The sequence below is a fragment of the Aphelocoma coerulescens genome, chromosome 11 (assembly GCF_041296385.1).
Source record: "Aphelocoma coerulescens isolate FSJ_1873_10779 chromosome 11, UR_Acoe_1.0, whole genome shotgun sequence".
NCBI classification, from domain to species: domain Eukaryota; kingdom Metazoa; phylum Chordata; class Aves; order Passeriformes; family Corvidae; genus Aphelocoma; species Aphelocoma coerulescens.
Window position 1 is genome coordinate 7,090,381 of NC_091025.1, and position 18,495 is coordinate 7,108,875.

General features: G+C 53.4%; 2 protein-coding genes across 2 annotated transcripts in view; both read left to right on the forward strand.

Annotated features, from left to right (window-relative positions):
* EDC4 (enhancer of mRNA decapping 4) overlaps nt 1–9,366 on the forward strand; it is a 33,668-nt gene extending 24,302 nt beyond the window's left edge. Inside the window, exons 23-29 of the mRNA XM_069026721.1 lie at nt 1,627–1,782; nt 2,506–2,621; nt 3,289–3,454; nt 4,616–4,802; nt 6,005–6,224; nt 6,884–7,047; nt 8,311–9,366. Of these exons, the coding sequence (XP_068882822.1) occupies nt 1,627–1,782; nt 2,506–2,621; nt 3,289–3,454; nt 4,616–4,802; nt 6,005–6,224; nt 6,884–7,047; nt 8,311–8,503 (1,202 nt within the window). The 3' untranslated portion in view covers nt 8,504–9,366. The remainder of the gene's footprint in view (nt 1–1,626; nt 1,783–2,505; nt 2,622–3,288; nt 3,455–4,615; nt 4,803–6,004; nt 6,225–6,883; nt 7,048–8,310) is intronic.
* A 797-nt stretch (nt 9,367–10,163) lies between these two features.
* Nucleotides 10,164–13,170, forward strand: NRN1L (neuritin 1 like). The gene is made up of 3 exons (XM_069027209.1): nt 10,164–10,242; nt 12,586–12,748; nt 12,829–13,170. Exons 1-3 carry the CDS (start codon nt 10,185–10,187, stop codon nt 13,100–13,102), a joined length of 495 nt encoding a protein of 164 aa, XP_068883310.1. The 5' UTR covers nt 10,164–10,184; the 3' UTR covers nt 13,103–13,170.
* The last annotated feature ends 5,325 nt before the right edge of the window (nt 13,171–18,495 follow it).

The window sequence follows — 18,495 nt, forward strand, 5'->3', positions numbered from 1 at the left end:
ACCAGAGGTGCACTTGGTACATTATCTCACCTCAGACAGTGGCCAGTTGCACAAGAGTAATTATGGGATGATCCTTTCCTCCTTAAGGCAAGTCAGTACTTGCACCAGAAGTAGCATCTGGCTGCCATACTGCATAGCTGGATACAGAATTATCTTGTTTGTCCACATTTATTCATATGGTGGTCTACAGGTCCCTTATGTGTTGTCTGAGAAGTATTTTCTTTGGTGCTTTCAAACCTGGTATCCAGTTGTTGGTATTGTGAGTCATTGGTTCCTGTGTACATTTGCTGCACTGAATTTGGTTATGTTTCTCAAAATGAGCAGCTCCAGCCTATCTCATGTCTGAAACCACTCTTAACTTCCATTACAACAGTTTTCTCTATTAATTAGTCTTGGATTTTCCTTTTTTGGCCAGCAGTCTGATATTCGCAGATAGTTTAGGTACCTTTCTACTGAATTTCAGTGTCCAGAGCTATTTTGTAATACTAGAATAATTTTTCCTTTCTGCACAGCTTTATGCATGGACTGAATTTTGTCAGCAGCTGAATTGTCATTTTTTTGTTTTATCTGAGTTTGGTGTTTGTTTGTTTAAGATGTGTTTGTGTTTAAGATGTGTTTGTCTCCTTCAGAGAGCTTGCTTGCTTCGTGTATGAGTAGCCTGAAGCCTGGGTTTGCTCCCATGCACTGTATCACTTATGTCCACTAATTCCATCCTATAGAAACATTTTTACCAGCTTGCTGTTTATGGATAATGGACTTGATGGTTTCTGGTGTTCTGGTTTTGGCTCAGATGGAGTTAATTTTCTTCACAGCAGCTCATGTGTGTTATGTTTTGGATTTGTGACCAAAACAATGCTGATAACACACTGATGTTTTTGCTGTTTCTAAGCCCTGTCAAGGCCTTCTCTGTTTCTCACAATGCTCCACCAGGCAGAGGCTGGGGGTCGGCAAAAGTTGGGAGGAGACAGAGCCAGGACAGCTGACCCCCAGTGACCAAAGGGATGCCCCGCACTGTATGACATTGTGCTCAGCTGTAAAGGCTGGGAGAGAGGAGGAGAAAGAGGGGACACTTAGAGTAATGATGTTTGTCTTCCCCAGCCACCATTAGGCATGAGGGAGCCCTGCTTTCCTGGGAATGGCTGAACACCTGCTTGCTGATGGGAAGTAGTAAATTAATTCCTTACTTTGTTTGATTGGTATGTGCAGCTTTTGCTTTACCCCTTAAACTGTCTTTACCTCAACCTGTGAGCTTTCTCACTTTCTCCCTGCCTGTTCTGTCCCCCGTTGCCTGCAGAGGAGTGAGTTAGTGGTTGGCTGAGGCTGAGCTGCCTATGGGGCAGCCAGGTTAACCACAGTATGTAGGAAACGGTACTGTCCAACTTCTTTTAGCTGTTTGACTTTCCTATCCTGCCTTCCAAAGCTCTTCTCTCACCCTGATCAATTGTTTAAGAGCACCCTGTTTCAGGAACACAGCAGTAATATTACGAGATCCCTCTTTCACCAGAGCTGCACATTTGCTGTCACCGAGCCTCTGGAGGTGAGGCTACTGTCCATCTTCATGTACAGGAGTGTTGTGGGTAGACAGGAAATCTGTTGTTTGTGCTCCTTAACACGAGTTCTCATTAGAGAGAAGACTGGACCGGGTGCTGACGGAAGGGCAGCAGCGCAATGGGCAGCTCCAGGAGCACCTGTCCCAGCAGCTCTCCCAGTCCCTGTCCACAGCTGTGTGTAACCGTCTGGAGAGGACCATTCGGGAGGAGATGAAGAAGACAGTGCCCCAGTGTGAGTGTGGCTGCCTAAGTAGGGGAGGTGGATCCCTCCAGGTAGCTCCATAGGGATGGAAAACACACTGCAAAAGTGCTGGCACTGTATGAAGCAGGAGTTAGCTTGTGTGAACACCAGGCTCTGCACAACAGACTGCTGTGGGCCCCACTGTAATCTGAGAAGAGGGGCTGTGGTTTAGAAGCAGTATGAGGCTCCCAGAGGGAATGCCTTTCCAGAGAGTGTGGTCTGACCTTCCATTATAATCTCTAAAGCCTTTGGAGTCTGTTCAGTGGAGGAAGGTGAAAGAGGCTGATGAGTTTGGAAATGCTGAGACTTGGTTGGAGCAAGCTTGAACTTGTCTTAGCCCTTTCTCAATGCACTGGCACCATGCATGTAAGGAAATGTTCCAAAAACTGCTGGTGGGAAAGCCTGCAGCCAGTAGCTGCCTAAGGCAGGGCTACCTGCAATTCTGGATCAGGTCAGCTCTGACTTTGTCACACCAATTCTTAAAAACCTTCAATGCTGGAGGTTCCACAACTTCTGGTGACTTCCAGAGCTGTACCACCTTCCTAGCAAAAACTTTCTGCAGATGTCCAGCCTTAGCTCCCCAAGCAGAGTTTGTGATCATGGTCCCTTGCTGTGTTGTATCCAAGAATCATTTGATTCCATTTTCCTTTTTGGGCTTTGAAGTGTGACTTCAGGCTTAAAGCTGCAATTTTGTCCTGTTTTTGTTATGCCTAGGCATTTCCAAGAGCATGGACCCTACCGTCAGCCAGCTCAGTAGTACGATTGCTGCCAAGCTCACTGCTGTTGAGGGGACACTGAAAGAGAATATCACCAAGCTAGTGAAATCAAAGGTAAGGAGAACTAGAGTAGCTTTTCCTGGGGACACTGAGTTGTCACCTGCCTGGGTAGCAACTTCTTACACCTTTTACCCTCACCTCTGTCTCTAGGTAATGCCAGTTTAGCTGCCGGTAGTCAAAGCTCTTTCATGGTCTCATTAGAAGGACAAGCTCTTTGTATGCTCCCCTGCCCACTTTGCCTCATTAGCACTCTTTTCATTTACTAAGTTGTTCATTTTCTACTAGAGTAGAGATTCTCACCACAGCAGTGACTTCTGGGGCCAACTCAATCAGTCAAGTGGTGAACGTTTGACTGGCTCCCTTCTATTCTCCCTATCTACATTATTTAGGGAGCACGAACTGCTTACTTACCTTGGCAGGGAATTATGGTTTTTTGGGAAGGAGGAGGAGGGGAAAGGAGCTGTTCCACCTTCCTTTGCTCTACAGCAGGAGTACAGAGAAGCGGTGCTGGTTTTGGGCAGCCCCTGAGCAAGCAGAGGTTCTGCCTGCTGGAGTCACAGTGCAGCCTGGCCAGTGGGAAGAGCCGAGGGAGCACCCTTGCAGACACTGGGCTGTCTTCACCTGGTGTGGGTGTGTTGCAGGGACCTGGTATTTGCCTACATCCTTAGTCCTGGAGCAGGCTGTCGTTAACTTTCTGGAATCTTCTGTGTGTGCTTGTAAGAACCTTACAGACAGTGTTGTGAGGGCCACAGCTGACACTCTGCAGGGACCCATCCAGTCAGCCTACAGGGAGGCCTTCCAGAGCGTCGTGCTGCCAGCCTTCGAGAAGAGCTGCCAGTCCATGTTCCAGCAAATCAATGACACCTTCAAGCAGGGCACACAGGAATGTGAGTAGGTTTTCTTCTTTAGCTCCTCTCTGCACTATTTGCATTAGTGGCTGACAATACGTTGGCCTTACGTTTTTGCCTTTCAGAGTTTCACTGGTGAGTGTTTAACCTTTTAGCCCATCTGTGTGTTTTGTTTCATACTTGGGAAGCAGAAGTGGGTTGGGTTTTGTGGGTGGTGCTTTAAGAGCAGAGATTCATCTCTGGTCTTTGTAGCCCATAGCAAAACACTCAGCTGTGTTCTGGGAATGTGTGACTTTTATCTATTGAGCAGGAAAGCCCAGCTGCAGGATTATCCCGTCCTGGTGTCAGGAACACGATGAATGGAGAGTGTAGCAGTCCTGCAGCTAGGCCCTTCTCTCAGAGGTGTAATGGATTGGAGAAAGTTTAGAGAAGGGTGCCAGGATGACCAGAGATTCAATAGTGGCTGAACAGTGTGGACATATTCAGGCTGAAGTAGAGTATACTCTTGAGTGAGGAAAAATGTACACTGATGCACTTGGGAAGATCATTCCTGTTCTCAGGCTTGGGGGGGCGGGGCTGGACAGATACTACTCTGCAGAACTGGTTTCTGAGAGGGCTGAATGTGGCCAGTGCTAGCACAGTGACTTCTGGCCATAGATCTGCAGGGTGTCTCCAGCTGCTGTTTATTTTGCACCCTTCCTCTTCCTCACAAGTCTCCCACAAATACAAGATCTTACATTCTTCTCCCTTTTGATCAGGCCACTTCATAAGATATTTTAAAATACAGATTTTAAATCTTTGCAGACATGATTTCTTTTTTGTCAGAAATGTTCCCCCTCTTTCTTCATTAGCATTGAACTAATGCAGATCGCAGTTCACACTATGTATGAAACAAAACACCCTCACTCCTGCCTTCACCTCCCCTGAACAAGGAGTGCCTGTAGAAGTCTGTTGTAGGAGAACTGGTGGGTTTGTTGCTATGCTGTGTGATCCTGTGTGATGGGGAGACTGGAAGCTGGGTTTCTAGTTTAATATAATGCAGCCCAAACAAAGCTTGTGTTTCTACTCTCTCCTGTGTTCATACACAGGCTCAGCAATTGCTTCTGCTGGAGAATATGTAGAGCCTGGCAGTTGGATTTCTGCCTTGATCATCTCCACAGGTACAGATGGCACAAACATCTCCCTCTCTGCTTGTTGCAGATATCCAGCAGCTGGAGGCTCACTTGAAGAACAAGAAGGTACGGGAGCAGGAGGTGCGGGACCCGCTGCTGAACCAGCTCCGGCAGCTCATCAGCACCTTCCAGAGCACCACGGAGCAGCTGGCGTCCACCATCGCAGCCAGTGTCCATGCTGAGGTGCAGCACCAGCTGCACATCATCGTGGGCAAGTAAGTTGGCAGCTGGGCTTGTGAAAAGAGCTATCACTGAGAGGTGCATGTGTGTCACAAGCACCTCTCCCTGCTTAGTTGTGGAAACAAGCCAGGAGTGCTGTTGGGCTGCTCGTTGGCCCTGCACATACGGCAAAGCACATGGGCTGGTGAATGTTGCCCACAGAAGGTTTCCCAGCTGTATTGGGAAGCTCAGGGCCTGCCTTTCCCCTGGTCTCGTGTGCACAATGGAGAACAGAAGGATCTAAGGCACCCCCTAAGCACACTCAAATCTGAACACTTCCTGAAGATCATTTCAGAGGAGTCTTTTGAAGGCTTTTCTCTACTCCGTGTCCTCAGGCGTAGAGTTTCTACTGGCTACTCTCTCTCCCCCCAGCTGCTCTGCAGCAGTTCATGCTTTGCCCTCCTGGTTTCAGGATGGGATCCCAGCAGTGCCTCCAGCACATTCACGCCATGAGGCAGTGGCCAGTTGCCAGACATTGGGATTGGTTGGTGGTCACCTGCGGGGCAGAACAACCCTGTCTATTTTAAGCCACTAGAACGTATGTCAGAGCACACTGGGGTCTTCAGTGCAAGCCAGAGTTGCCAGAAAGGCCACCAGACTAAATCCTGGCCTTGTTGCACGGGCTGTGCTTGTTCCCAGGGAAGTCCTGCTTTTCTACCTGCGGTAGAGCAAGTTTGGTACTTTGTACCCTTTGTAAGAGGGAAGAATCCAGCCCTTGAGGGAGAAGGTGTCACACAGAGCAGCAGAGTCTGCACTGTGAACTGCTCTTCTGTGAAGAAGTCACAGGCACAGTATAAGTGTGTTCTCATTCTAAAGGTGTCATCTGCACACTAGGAACTGCATCTAACAGATCTCATATAGGAAGCTGGCCCCATTTGGAGATAACCCCACAGCTGAGTTGCCTTGCTTGTAAGCCAGAGACATTAAAGATTTAAAACATTGTTTAATGAGAGACTTAGTTCCCTGAAATGTCACTTTCCTGCACAGAATTTCAGCATCTTCCAAGTGCACCCTGGGACAGTGTGGTGTTGGCCACAGAATTGCCTGTGCCTCAGATCTATTTGTATGAACCCTTCGGGAGCCACACTACAATAAGCAAACCAGCCTGTGCTGTCTCGCTGGTATAAGCTTTGTGCAGTGTTATCCCTCAGCTCTTCATTCTCAGAGGTGCCCATGGGTTCTGTTCTGTTTTTTTCAGCATGCAGGAGTCTATTTTGGCCCAGGTGCAGAGAGTCATCAAAGGAGAAGTGAGCCTGGCTATGAAGGAGCAGCAAGCAGCTGTCACCTCGAGCATTGTCCAGGCAATGCGCTCGGCAGCTGGGACACCCATCCCCTCTACTCACATGGATTTCCAGTCCCAGCAGACTCACATCCTTCAGCTGCTCCAGCAGGGACACCTCAACCAAGCTTTCCAGCAGGTACCTAGTTTTCCTGGTAGTCATCTACTGCTTGTTGGGGACCAAGAAGGAAAAAGGACTCCTTGGGGTGGGCACATAATCTCACAACGGCTTACACAGGAGTTAACTGAAAAGACCTGTGGCAGTGGAGTGCTTGAGGGGTGCAGTTGCTGTCATGCAGGTGAAGCCAGAGCCATGCAGGTTCCATGATTTCCTTCATCCCTGCCCATGCCCTGTCAGGACAGTGTCAGTGCTCCAGTAAACCAGCGTGTTTTGCCATCAGTGGTGACACGTGGTGCACCTCTGAAGAGCAACAGCTTCATAAGCCTCTCCAGGCAGATCTACCAGCTGGGGCCTGACCTTGTCTTTGACTTTGAACGTGTAAGCAGATCCCTTTGAGCTGCTGCAGACAAACCCTTCTGGGAATGATAGCACTGCTGGCCCTGCCCCATGCTGCTGACAGTAACCTGCTCCCCTCTGTCTGGCACAGACACAGGTGTCCTCAGAGCATAGAGCAAGAGCCTAAAGATGGCCCTGCTGGTGTGTACAGCAGAGGTGCAGAGAGTTTTGCTCCCAGAGGAGGCTGTCAAGCCATTGAGCATCTCAGGGCTGTCCCTCTGTCCCATGTCCCTCACCCGCCTGTTGTTCCCTGTGCATTTCTAGCTGTGTCTTCCTTGCAGGCTCTAACAGCAGCTGATCTCAACCTGGTTCTGTATGTCTGTGAGACTGTGGATACTCAGCAAGTATTTGGACAGCATCCGTGCCCACTGTCCCAGCCTGTGCTGCTCTCCCTCATCCAGCAGCTCTCCTCAGATCTGGGCACTCGTACAGAACTGAAGCTGAAGTGAGTATGACCAGAGAACAGGGTCCTGTTCCTGGCACTGGCTTTAAATTCACTGCCTGCAAGTGGAAGGTGGTGCTTCGATGAAAGTTGGAGCTTCTGTAGCCTGTTACTGGCATGTTTACAGCCAGAAAAGTACGTCAGCATTGCCATGGAAAGCTTTGCTGCCCTGAGGTAGTAGTGGAAGGAGTACCCAGCAGTAGGTGCTGGTACCTCTGGAATTGCAGCCTGTAAATATTTACAGCCTGTGCAGTGCTCTCCATTCCCCAAGGAACGATTTCCATGTGGAGGCAAAAGGAGGGATAGTGCCGTGTTCCCTGGATAGTATAATATCCAGGGTAAGTTTGCTCTGTCCTCAACTCTTAACCCAACACTGGACTTTGTGTCGACAGTTTCTTGTCGTGACTGTCAGAAAGGCTCAGTGGGAGGTTGCAGCAGGAGCTACTGGAATAATTTCTGGTGGATGTTCCAAGCAAAGCTTGTGTGACAAAATAGTGACTGTACTGATACTTGCCATGAGCATTTTTAGTGTGTGAGTCAAAGCCCTGCTATCTGCCCTTAAAAGCTAAATTGTTAAGGTACCTACAGGTTTTGACTATGGCTTGTGGGGAAAAACTACTTAAATCGAATTTTTTAACTCAACTTCATAAGGATAAAGCAAGCTAGAAAAACTGAAAAGAGCTTTAAGTTACAGACAAGCTGGTAATTGAGGTTAAAGCTGCTATTGTGAAGTTTAAACTGCATTGTTATTGAAAACCTGCAGTGACCACATTGCCTTACTCAGGCTGTGGCTTGAAAGCTGATGGCTCATCTGAACTTCAGAGTGTCTTGGTGAAAGTCTTGATCTTCTCCCACCCCTTCTCGGACGGATCTTAGATGTAACCCTACACAAACTGAGCCTCACCGCTGACGAGTTTTACTTCTAATGAGTGACTAATTCTGCTTTAAAAGCATTTAAGAAACTATTTACTGAAAGCCACCTCCAGCACCATGGGGAATTCTCACTGACTTGCACCTACCTTGGTTCCAGCAGCCAGGTTGTGGGGCAGGTGGGCAGGCTGGGAGCTGTAGGCTGCCCTCACATGTTGAGGAAGGGCTAGGTGGACTCTGCTGTGAGTCAGGAACATTTATTTCCTGACGGCTGAACATCCTGCAGAGTTTGGGTGGAGTGGGGAGCAAAATTGTGCATCCTCAGTGCTAACATGAACTGAATCAGATTGGGATCATATGCTGGGTTTGGTCCTAACCTTGCTCTCTCTCCTTCAGCTACTTGGAGGATGCAGTGATGCACCTGGACCAAAGCGACCCCATCACCCGAGACCACATGGGGTCAGTGATGAACCAGGTGCGGCAAAAGCTCTTCCAGTTCCTCCAGGTGGAACCCCACAACCCGCTGAGCAAACCTGCACGTCGCCTCATGATCATGCTCCAGGGCCTGGTGACCCCTGGCATGACCTAGGAGGACCTGGCTGCCTGGTGGGCTGCTCCACCGAGGCCCACCCAGCAGATCCGTAGTTACTAACGATGTCTGGCTGGTGTTCAGAGCTCTTGCCAGAAAATCTATCAACACGTGTGTGATGTCTCTAAGGCGAACGCCATCTGTGTATAGTTCCAGATAGTCACTGAACATTCACTTGGCTTATTTTTCCTAAATAGCCTCTTTTTTGAGAGTTAAATCTCTTCTTCACCTGCCCATCCGTCCTCAAGGCTGGCTGGCAGTCCATGTCTCATGCAGCAGAAGCCGATGGATTTCTTACCCCTTTAAAGGTTTGGATCTGCTGCCATCAGCAAGGGAGAAGGGAGGTGTGCGCTGAGCCCGAGCACGGGGGCTGCCGGGGCCACGCGCTCCTCACTGACCAGAAACCTGTACCCACACCTTAGTGAAGGGCTCAAACTGCTCCTCCCTGGCATAGGCACAGGGAGGAGCTCAGCTGAGCGAGAGGGGTTAGTTAAAATTTGTTAATTAGTTAGTTACTCTGAGGTTCATTAATTCCAGATCCACAGTGGGGTGCCCTGCCCACCTGGCCCAGTGAGGGAGGTTTGGGCAGGGAGTGATGCCCCTGGAGGGCCCCAGGGAGAGGCTCTGGGTCAGGGTGCTGAGGCAGCAGCAAACTGCAAGAGCCCTGGGGGGCCACCGGTTCTGTTGTGCATCAGAGCATGTCCATGTTTCAGACATTAGTTTTGATTTTACACCGAGGTTTTTCTTTTTATCTAAATTTTGAAGTTTTGGGGGGTTTTGTTGTTTGTTTTTTTTTTTGTTTGTTTTTTGGGTTTTTTTGGAAATAACATTAAGAACAATTCAATAAAAAACTTTTTGAGAAAAAAAAAAGGTGGAAACCTTCTTCTGTTCTGTGATGGAGGGAAGACTGAGGGGCCTTTGAGGGTATCAAACCATCTCCAGGCTGGAGCCTGAGGGGGGCCGGGATGCCCTTTCTCTTCCCAGATTTTTTCTTGAGTCTCTGCTCAAGCCTTCCTGCGTGAGTCCAGCAGGGCATAGGGGTCTCTGCTTCCTGGGAGAGCCAGGAGGTGATGGTGGGCTGCTGGCTGTGGGAAGGGGACATTAATTCCCCTTTTCACAGAAAAAATGTCTCCAGGTGCTCCTCCCTCCTGGAGAAGGAAGGCCCTGGGAATACCATAGAGCACCTTCCCAATACATAAAGGAGCTCCAAGAGAGCTGGAGAGCGACTTTGGACAAGGGCATGGAGTGACAGGACAAGGGCAAATGGCTTCCCATTGACACAGGGCAGGGTTAGATTTGATATTAGGAAGAATTTCTTCCCTGTGAGGACAGTGAGGCACAGGTTGCCCAGAGAAGCTGTGGATGCCCCATGCCTGGAACTGTTTGCAAGACCAGGTTGCCCAGGGCTTGGAGCAACCTGGTCTTAGTGGAAGGAGTCCCTGCCGGGTTGGAACGAGATGGTCTTTACGTCCCGTCCAACCCCAACCATTCTGTGATTCTGTGAACTGCAAGGGCTGGGGTCCAGCCCCGGGGGCTCCTCCGCCCCTCGGTGGGGCCGGCAGGGCGGGCCGGGGGCCGGTCCTGGGGCGGTGCCGGGCGGGCCGGGGGCGGGCGGCAGGGCCGGGGCTGCCGGCGGCGGCGGGCGCGGAGCACACGGCGGCGGCGGCGCGGGGTCCGCACCATGGGCGGCGGCTGCTGGCGGCTGCTGGGCGTCGTGTGCCCGCTGCTCCTGCACCTCGGTGAGTGCCGCGGGGCCGCTCCGGGTCGGGCTGCGGGGCCGACTCCCCTGGGCTCCCCCCGCCGGGGCTGGGGGGCTGGCGGTGGGAGCGGGACCCCCGGCCGCGTCACGCACCCTCTGTAGCTGCGGGGAGCGGGGTGCCCGGTGGCCCCACGGCTCAGCGATCCATCCACCCTTGTCCCGTGTCCTGAGATGCCGGGCAAGGAGGAACACGGCTTCACAGAGCTGTCTGGGGTCTCTCTGCTCAGGAGGGGACAGTTCCCAAGCTCTGGCTCTCCAGCCCTGTGCTGGCTTTGCCTGCTGCCCTCGCTCACCGGGGCGGAGGGCACCCTGATCGCTGGGGGACTGTTATCCAGCAGGTGCTGCACCTCACGGGCACCAGCGTGTCCCCTCCACACTCCCGCTCCTCCGTGAGCCGAGGGAGGATGCGGAGCACAGCGGTACCCAGTGGCATCTCTGCTCTGCAGAGAGATGGGGAGCCTGGGGTTAACCTGCTCCGGCTGCACGGACAGTGGAGGACAGGGACCACCAAACCTCTGGTGGATTTTACGTTCAGAGGGTGGGTGACTCCGACCCTTCCCCAGGAGTAGAATGGCTGCGTCGGCACTCGCTTGGGAGCCAGGGATGCTCTGCAGCGCCCTGGGAAACTTCCCCCGTGCGTTTCCCTTGGGTTTCCTCCCTGACGGAGCCGGGGGCAGGTTTTTCCCCACGGTTTTGCAGCAGAGCAGCCGAGGTGATTTGCCCTCCTGCTTTCTCTTTCTTTGCTCGCCCTGCCCAGCCTCATGCCGAGAGAGCTGAGCGGAGGGGAGGGCTTGTGCCGGGCATTAGAGGAGCCCAGGAGGTGAAACCTCAGCCTGCAGCAGGGACCAGCCGGCTGAGGGGAGGCATCATTTGGTCCTGCCAGCCGCTGTGTCCCTGGGCTGGTGGGAGACACGCTTGTTGCCTGGCTGGGTCAAAAGAGGAGCAATGGATCCCACTCTCTCTATTGATACCTGGGATGTTTGTGACCCACGTGTCTAGCATCAATCCGAGCCTTTCCGCGGTGCTGTGCTCAGGGGATTCTCACCGCAAACTCCTAATGCGCCCTGTGATCGTGTCAGGCTCGCCCTGGTGTTAGTCTCGACCACAGCCACTTTGCTCAGGACCCTGTTCCAGGGGTGCAGGCATGGGATGCCAGCAGCGAGGCACACGGCTCCCTCGAGACATCCTGGCTGCCTCGGCAGTCACCGGGAAACTTTCAGCTCCTTCTAGGGTCACCTTCCCACAGGGGTCCCCCTCAGGGCTGTTCTCAATTAGAAACCTCGCTGGTCCACACCCATGGCACTTCCAAAACTCTTGTAACTTGTGAATTGGCATGGGGAGCCCACATCTTCTGGCATGCACGACCCCTGGGGCAGAGCTGAGGACCATGCAGGTTTTCCCTGTGACCCAGTCATACACCAGCCCCTTTTGGGCTTCTCATCGCTCGTGGATGCGCTCGCGGTCCTCATGAACACACCCTGTCACTCATTGTCCCGCGGCCGGCAACAGGGGTTGGCCAGTGACAGCGGTGAATCGTTTGTGGAGCAGAGCAGGGAACTGGGACTTCTCAGAATGAAACAGCCAGAGTTGCACTTGTGCCTTTTCCTTTGTCTTCCCCTTTCCCTCCCCCACTTCCCCTTCCTGTTTTCCCTTCCCCTTTCTTCTTTATCCTTTCCCCTTTCCTGTTCACCTTTCCCCTTCCTCTTTCCCTTCCCCCTTCCTCTGCCCACCTTTCCTCTTCCCTCTCCGTTTCCACTTTTTTTTCCCTTTCCTCTTCCCCTTCCTCCTGCCACCTCTCCTCCTTGTCCCGTTTCCCTTCCCCTTTCTCTTCCTCTCCCACTTTCCCCTTCTCTTTCCCCTTCTCTTTCCCCTTTCCCCTTTCCTCTCCCCTTTCCCCCCTCTCTCCCACTGCAGTCGGAGCAGGGACTCCAGCTTGATGAGCTTTTGCTTTGTTTTTTTCTCCTGTTGTAGTCACAAATTAATCTTTGCTGTCAGGGGATAAAGGCCGGGACAGATGGCTCCGGGGAGAGACCGGGAGGCCCGAGGTGACGCGGCCGGCAGGAGCCCTGCGGCGAATGGCAGCATCGCTGCGGGGTCGTCACATCGCGTCGGCCTCCCGGGCCAGGAGCGAAGGGTCACTACGAATGCCCAGGGAGGGGATGCCGGCGGCCAGGGGGGATGTGGAAGCCCCTCGCCACATTTCAGAGCCCACTGATCCCCACCCGGTGACATCCTCAGGCCACACTCCCCTGAGCCGGGCAGGCGGGGGCTGTCGGGGGGTCGGTGAGGGCTCAGCTCAGTCTCTCCTCTCTGTGCCCCGCAGCCACGAGCCAGGAGCCCGTCAGCATGGCGGGACAGTGCGACACCATCTACAAGGGCTTCGCCGGCTGCCTCATCAGCCTAGGGGACAGCATGGCCCAGAGCGTCCGGCAGCAGCAGCAGGAGGAGGGCGGCGAGGAGGCGCAGGAGCTGGACACCATCTGCAAGTGAGTGTCCCTGTGGGAGCGCTGGGACGGCGGGGTGACCTGCCACCAGCATCCCCCCCGACTCCCGCCCTCCTCCCCAGGTCCTGGGATGACTTCCACACCTGCGCCAGCGAGGTGCTGTCGAGATGCCCCGTGGAAGCGGCCACCATCTGGGAGTCGCTGCGCCAGGAGTCCCGCAAGATCCAGTTCCAGGGGAACCTGCAGGAGCTGTGCAGCGCCCGGGGCCGCCTGGCCAGCGCCCAGGGCTCGCCGGCCGCTGAGACCAACCAGGCCACGCTGCGGGGCTCGGCCACCCCCCTGCATCCCCGTTTGCTGGCCCTGCTGGCCCTGCCGCTGCTGCTGCCCCGGCTCTAGCCCTGCTCGCCCGCGGGGTACCCAGGTGATGCCGGGTCGGTCCCCCCGGGTGCTGGCCGGTCCCCGCCACGCCCACCTCCCTCCCGGGCATCTCTCACGGGGCAAGGTCCTCTCCTGCAGCACTTCAGATGGATTTATATTTATATTAAAAGACACTTTTACATTTCTCCTGTCTCTCTGCCATGGGATGCCCCTCGAGCCCCTTCCCAAGCTCCGTGTTTGCACTGGGGGCTGGAGAGGAGATGCTCCCAGCACCAGTCCCCAAGGAGGGTCAGTGGGAGGGTCTGTGACTCCATTCCCCCAGTGTATTGCCCATGACCATGCCACGCAGTCCATGGACCATGGACAGCCCCAGGATCGGGCGATTCCCACTGCCCTGGTGCTCCCTGACAGCTGCTTTTCAGGGCTGGGCATAGCAGATATTCCCTTTAGAGGTGGGTCAAATGTTTATTCGTTTTAAAGGGCACCTTAGGAAAACGCAGGGTGCAGATTTCTTTGTCCTTTTGGCAGCCAATTGCTTGTGCTCTGATGTATTACGGTATCCCACAGTGGTAGGGAGGAGAAGAGAGATCCAACAGGCAGGAATTGTGCAGCAAGATTGATTTATTTAATTATTTTACAAACTACTTATAGACTTTTTTCTTCATAGTCTAATTGTTCAAAGGATCAGCCACCCCTTGGGGTGATTGGCTAAAATCCTAAAACATCCATTGTCAAAATATTTTTCTACTGTACCATAAACAAAGCTTTGTAAGGTCGCAGGTGTTCATAGCTTATAGAACTCTGCTAATATCTTCCGTGAGAGAGAAAAGTATCTCACGGGACTGGAAAGAAGCAAGAAAAATTCTTGCTAGCAGCAATATTGTATCCACACTGATGGGCAACTCCAGTGACAGTTTCTGTTTTCCACCCTTTTTATTCTGGCCGTGCTGTATTCGTGGTCATGAAGAAAACTATGGTTTGCAGGGAAGAGAGGTTTGGGTTTTTTTAACCAAGATGATGAATGTGAAAAAAGCAGGGAACTGAAACTCTCTCTATCCAGGTCCACATGGAACTTGTTGAAGTTAAACCTAGATGATTTGGGGGTGTTTAACTCAGCTAAATTTGTGTCTATCAGTGGAAGATGCTGCAATTCCCATCCCTATGCTGAAAATTTGGGATATTATTTTCCCAGCTACTAAAACCCACTGTGCAAACCAACTCCCCCTAGGCCTGGGCTGGCGAGGCAGCTCACTCTCCTGGGCACAGCCATCACTCCCAACCCGCCACCTAAAGGGCCACTGGAATTGCAATGGGGCCACCCCAGCTGTGGCACAGACCACGGGCTCCTCGCTGGTGTGGCCCCCAGGTCCCGGCAGCAGCGGTGGGTAAATCTGGCTGGCATGTGGGAAACCATCCCACTTGGGAAAGGCAACAAAATCCCCTGGCCAGCACAAGTGCCGCCGCCACACTGTGGATTGTTCCAGGCTCAGTGGAGAGCAGGAGCCATGAGCTCCTACGTGCTCTGGGTAGAGAGTTGCTGCTGTTTCTGTGATTTCTGGGGAGACTTTAATGCTGTCCCAAAAACATTCCAGCAGCTGGGCAAATGGTTTTGGCCCGGGGAAGCCTTCGCACACTGTCCGGTGGCTGAAAGCATTTTGTGTGAGTGAGGAGCTCAGTAATCACTGTCCTCATTGAGCCAGGGAAAATTATTGCTTGTTTCATCATAAAATCTCTTCCTGCGAGGTCTGGTAACTTAAACGTGATTGGTGACCTCTGGGATGTCACCCTGGCTGTCCCAGTCCTCTGCCAGTCTCTGGGTCTGGGAAACACTAACAGGATTGTTGGTTCATCCTATGGGGTTGAGTGGTTGCTGCTGATTTCTCAGCTCTGTGGTGGGCACTGTATTTATTTCCCATTATTTATTTCACTAACCAGCCTGGAGCTGGCTAGGGGGACACAAAACATCTGAGGTCGAGGCTGCCCTTGCTGGAGGAAGATGCTGATCCCGGGGCAGGTGCCCCATGGGACACGGGGCAAGACGCCACCCCAGCTCTCCTCATCCAGCAGCTGCCGCTCCCCGTGTTTAATGCCAGCGGCGGGGGGATAATCCGCCGATTCTTTCCTTCCCAGTTCCTGACAATCCTGTGTTTAAGGGTGAATTAGTGCCGGATCCCGGCAGGGTGGCTAAGAGGATAAACGCCAGCCGGGCGCCGGCCACGCACCGCGCAGCGCTCGCCGGCACCTCCGTGGGGGTGGGAGCGGTGGCATCGCAGCCGGGGGTGCTCTCAGCGTCCTTCAGCGGGGCAGGGGGAGGTGGCCGGGGAGATGGAGCGTCACCAACATGCTGCTGTGACAGGCTGCCACCACCATGGTGACACTTGCAGACAACAAACTGTGCTGCTTCAGTCCAGCCGGAATCAAAGCCCATACCCACCAAACACTCCGGGTGTTTCACCCTTTGTGTGGAAAGGCACACCACAGAGGTCCCGTGTCCTGGAAGATGTCACCGTACATGTCACAGACCCTTGGCTACGTCACCGCGTGTCCTGAGCACCAGCACGTCTCACCACACGTAAATCACACCCTTGGCTGTGCTTCCACGTGTGTCCTGCAGCTGGAAGGTGTCACCATGTCACCGCGGGAAGGGCTCTGGGAAGCCGGGGCTGGGATTTGGGGGTGCTGGAAAAGGGTGGATCTGTGGGTCACCACTGCTCGGTGACACTGCATGTGCAAGAGTCCACGGCAAAGCACTGCCCAAACCCCAGTGTCACCTGTCACCCCCAGTCCTCCTGCACGGACATGCCTGCAGGGCTGAGGGCAGCAGTGTGACAGCAAGGGTGGGCATGCTGACCCCAGGAAAGCTCTCTGGTGCTCCAAAATTGGGACAATGGGCCAGTGTCTGTCTTTCCATTGGGTCCAAGGGTTTGGGACAGTCCAGCAGCTGTGTCCTGTTGTGGGAAGGGACAATATCCTTGTTCCTGTCCCCAGAACAAACAGCTGGCTCTCTGCACACTGACATCATCTTAAAGCAAGTGCCCAGGCTGAAATGAGTGGATGGTGGGGAATGAGACTGGGGGACCCCAGCACCAGGAGCCTTTGGAACACCCCTTGTGCTGTGAAAACCCCTCGCTCCGGTTATGAAACTCCGGTGACCTACTTTACACTCCCTGCTTTTGTTCTTAATTCCCAGATATGGCTGCTCTCCAGATTTTGCCCATCAAGGCAAATTAATTGGAGTAGATCCTAATTTGCTCTCTGCTATTCTTTGGGCAGAAGATTAAATGCTCTGCAGACATTATCTCCCTCTCTTCTCTAAGAGACAAACCTGAATTATTAAAAAAAGAAAAAAAAAAAGGGATAAAGGCCAGCTGAGTCCAGCTGAGTTGATGCTTGAATTCACTTTTTGTAATCGCAGAAGGGGCCAGGGAGGCCCTCGTGTCCCCGGGCAGCTGGAACCAGATGGTGACACTATTCTAGGTGGCTGTGTGAGTGAAACAGCACACGTGGCACAGTGACATGAGGGCCAACCTCCCACCATGCCGCCCGACGCCTCTGCCACGCAATGGCTGAATCCTCCATTCCTTTGCCCAGGGAATTTCCTCCTGGTGAAGGTGCCAGCTGGGGAATGACTCCTCATTTGTGGGGATGCACTTGGGTTTCTCTAACTGGATGCACTGGTGTGGAGGCCACCACCAGAGGGGGGATGGTTCCTTGCCCTTCCACAGCCCCCAGTGCCGCTGTCCCAGTCTGGCATCCCCAAGCAGGAACCAGCTTCGCCACCTCCAGCTTCGCCAGCACCCCAGGGGGAGTGGGAGCATTGGAAGACAAGCATAGCCTGGAGGACACTATGTCACAGGGCTGGCCACTGTCCGAGCTTGCATGGGGATTTCTGCTGAGCCAAATGTCCAGCTTTCCATAAGGAAACACCAAAAGACAACCTCAATCTCCACGGATCGGAGGCAGTGGGAACAGCTGAGCCGGAGTCACCTCTGCTGTGGGAGCTGTGTTCAGCCCCCGCCTGGCACCCCATCTGTGCTCAGCTTTGGGGCTGTTTTATTCTCCAGAGAGGCATATGGGAAAGTTGGATTTCTTTTTTAAGCAGCTTTAATTGAACATCCTCCGGTTACAACCTCTGCTCAGCCTTGCTGGGACAACCTTGAGCTCTGGCTTGGCATGGCCGCTGAGTCTCAGGCTCACTGCCGTGCAGGGCAGGGATGAAGCTCAGAGGAAACCCAGGTTTCCTGCTTCACCCCATCCATTTGATGGCAGGTGAGGGGTCCTGCTCTCCTGGCTTCCTACGGCCTGGCACAGCAGGAAGGCCTGGGATCCCCAAATTGCCCCATGCTCTGGATGTGCAGCTGCCCCAGGCAGCTTTGTGGTGCTGGGCGATGCTGGAGGTGCTTCCAGCCATTCCCATCATTCCACAAGGAATTGCAGCTTGCTGCACCCCAGTGAGACTCTGGAGTCAGCTGGCAGCACCGCAGGCAGGTGTGGGATGCAAAGGGAACTCTGAAGTTCCTGCTCCAAGCAGGGTTTATACTCATGCTGGAGCCAGCTCCGGAGCATCTCTGCATCTCCAGGCAGAGGGGATCCTCCACCTATGGGTACCCAGCATTGCCCCGCTGGTCCCAGCCTGCTTTTAGCAGCTTCCACAGGAGAGGCTGTGAAGAAGCCACTAACGGGAGATATAAAACTCTAAGGGAACCCATCCTTGCAGAGGGGTGAGGGCTCTCAGGAGGGAGCAGCCAGGCTGCGGGACCAGGGGAGTGGTGGCTGCCTCATCCCTGGAAGTGTTCAAGGATGGGGGTCTAAGCAACCTGGTCTGGTGTCCCTGCCCATGGTAGGGGGTTTGGAAGTGGATGATCTTTAAAGGTCCCTTCCAACACAAAACATTCCAGGTTTCTGTGATTCTTCACAGACATTCCTGCCTCAAGGGCTGCATCCTTCCCATGGGGCTGGAGGCAGGCTGCAGGTCTTGGGGATCAGAGCTGGCAGGGGATTTCAGAAGGGATCAGCATGGAAGAGCAGGGGGAGGTTCCTCTCTAGGAAGAGCAGCATCTTGGAAGGGAGGAGGCAAAAAATGAAACGACAAGGAGACAACAGCCCGTTTGGCAGGAAAACCTGCTGTTAGACCCTGCCCAAGCACAGCACTGCTTTGTGTATCAGAAATCTGTTACCAGTCCCTTCTTGGAGGAAGGAGAAAAAAAACCCGAAGGTTTTTGGCTGGAGCAGTGCTGGTGGGAGCCCAGGCACCCAAAGCCAGCAGGACGAGCAGCTGCAGAGCCTCTCCAGTGCTCAGAGCTTCATGGCTGGTGCCCCCAGCAGCAAGGTGCTCATCCCAGTCAGAAAACTTCCTGCTGCAGCTGCAGGAAAGGCTCTAGATGGAGTAACAGGCACCAAGAATCAACAGG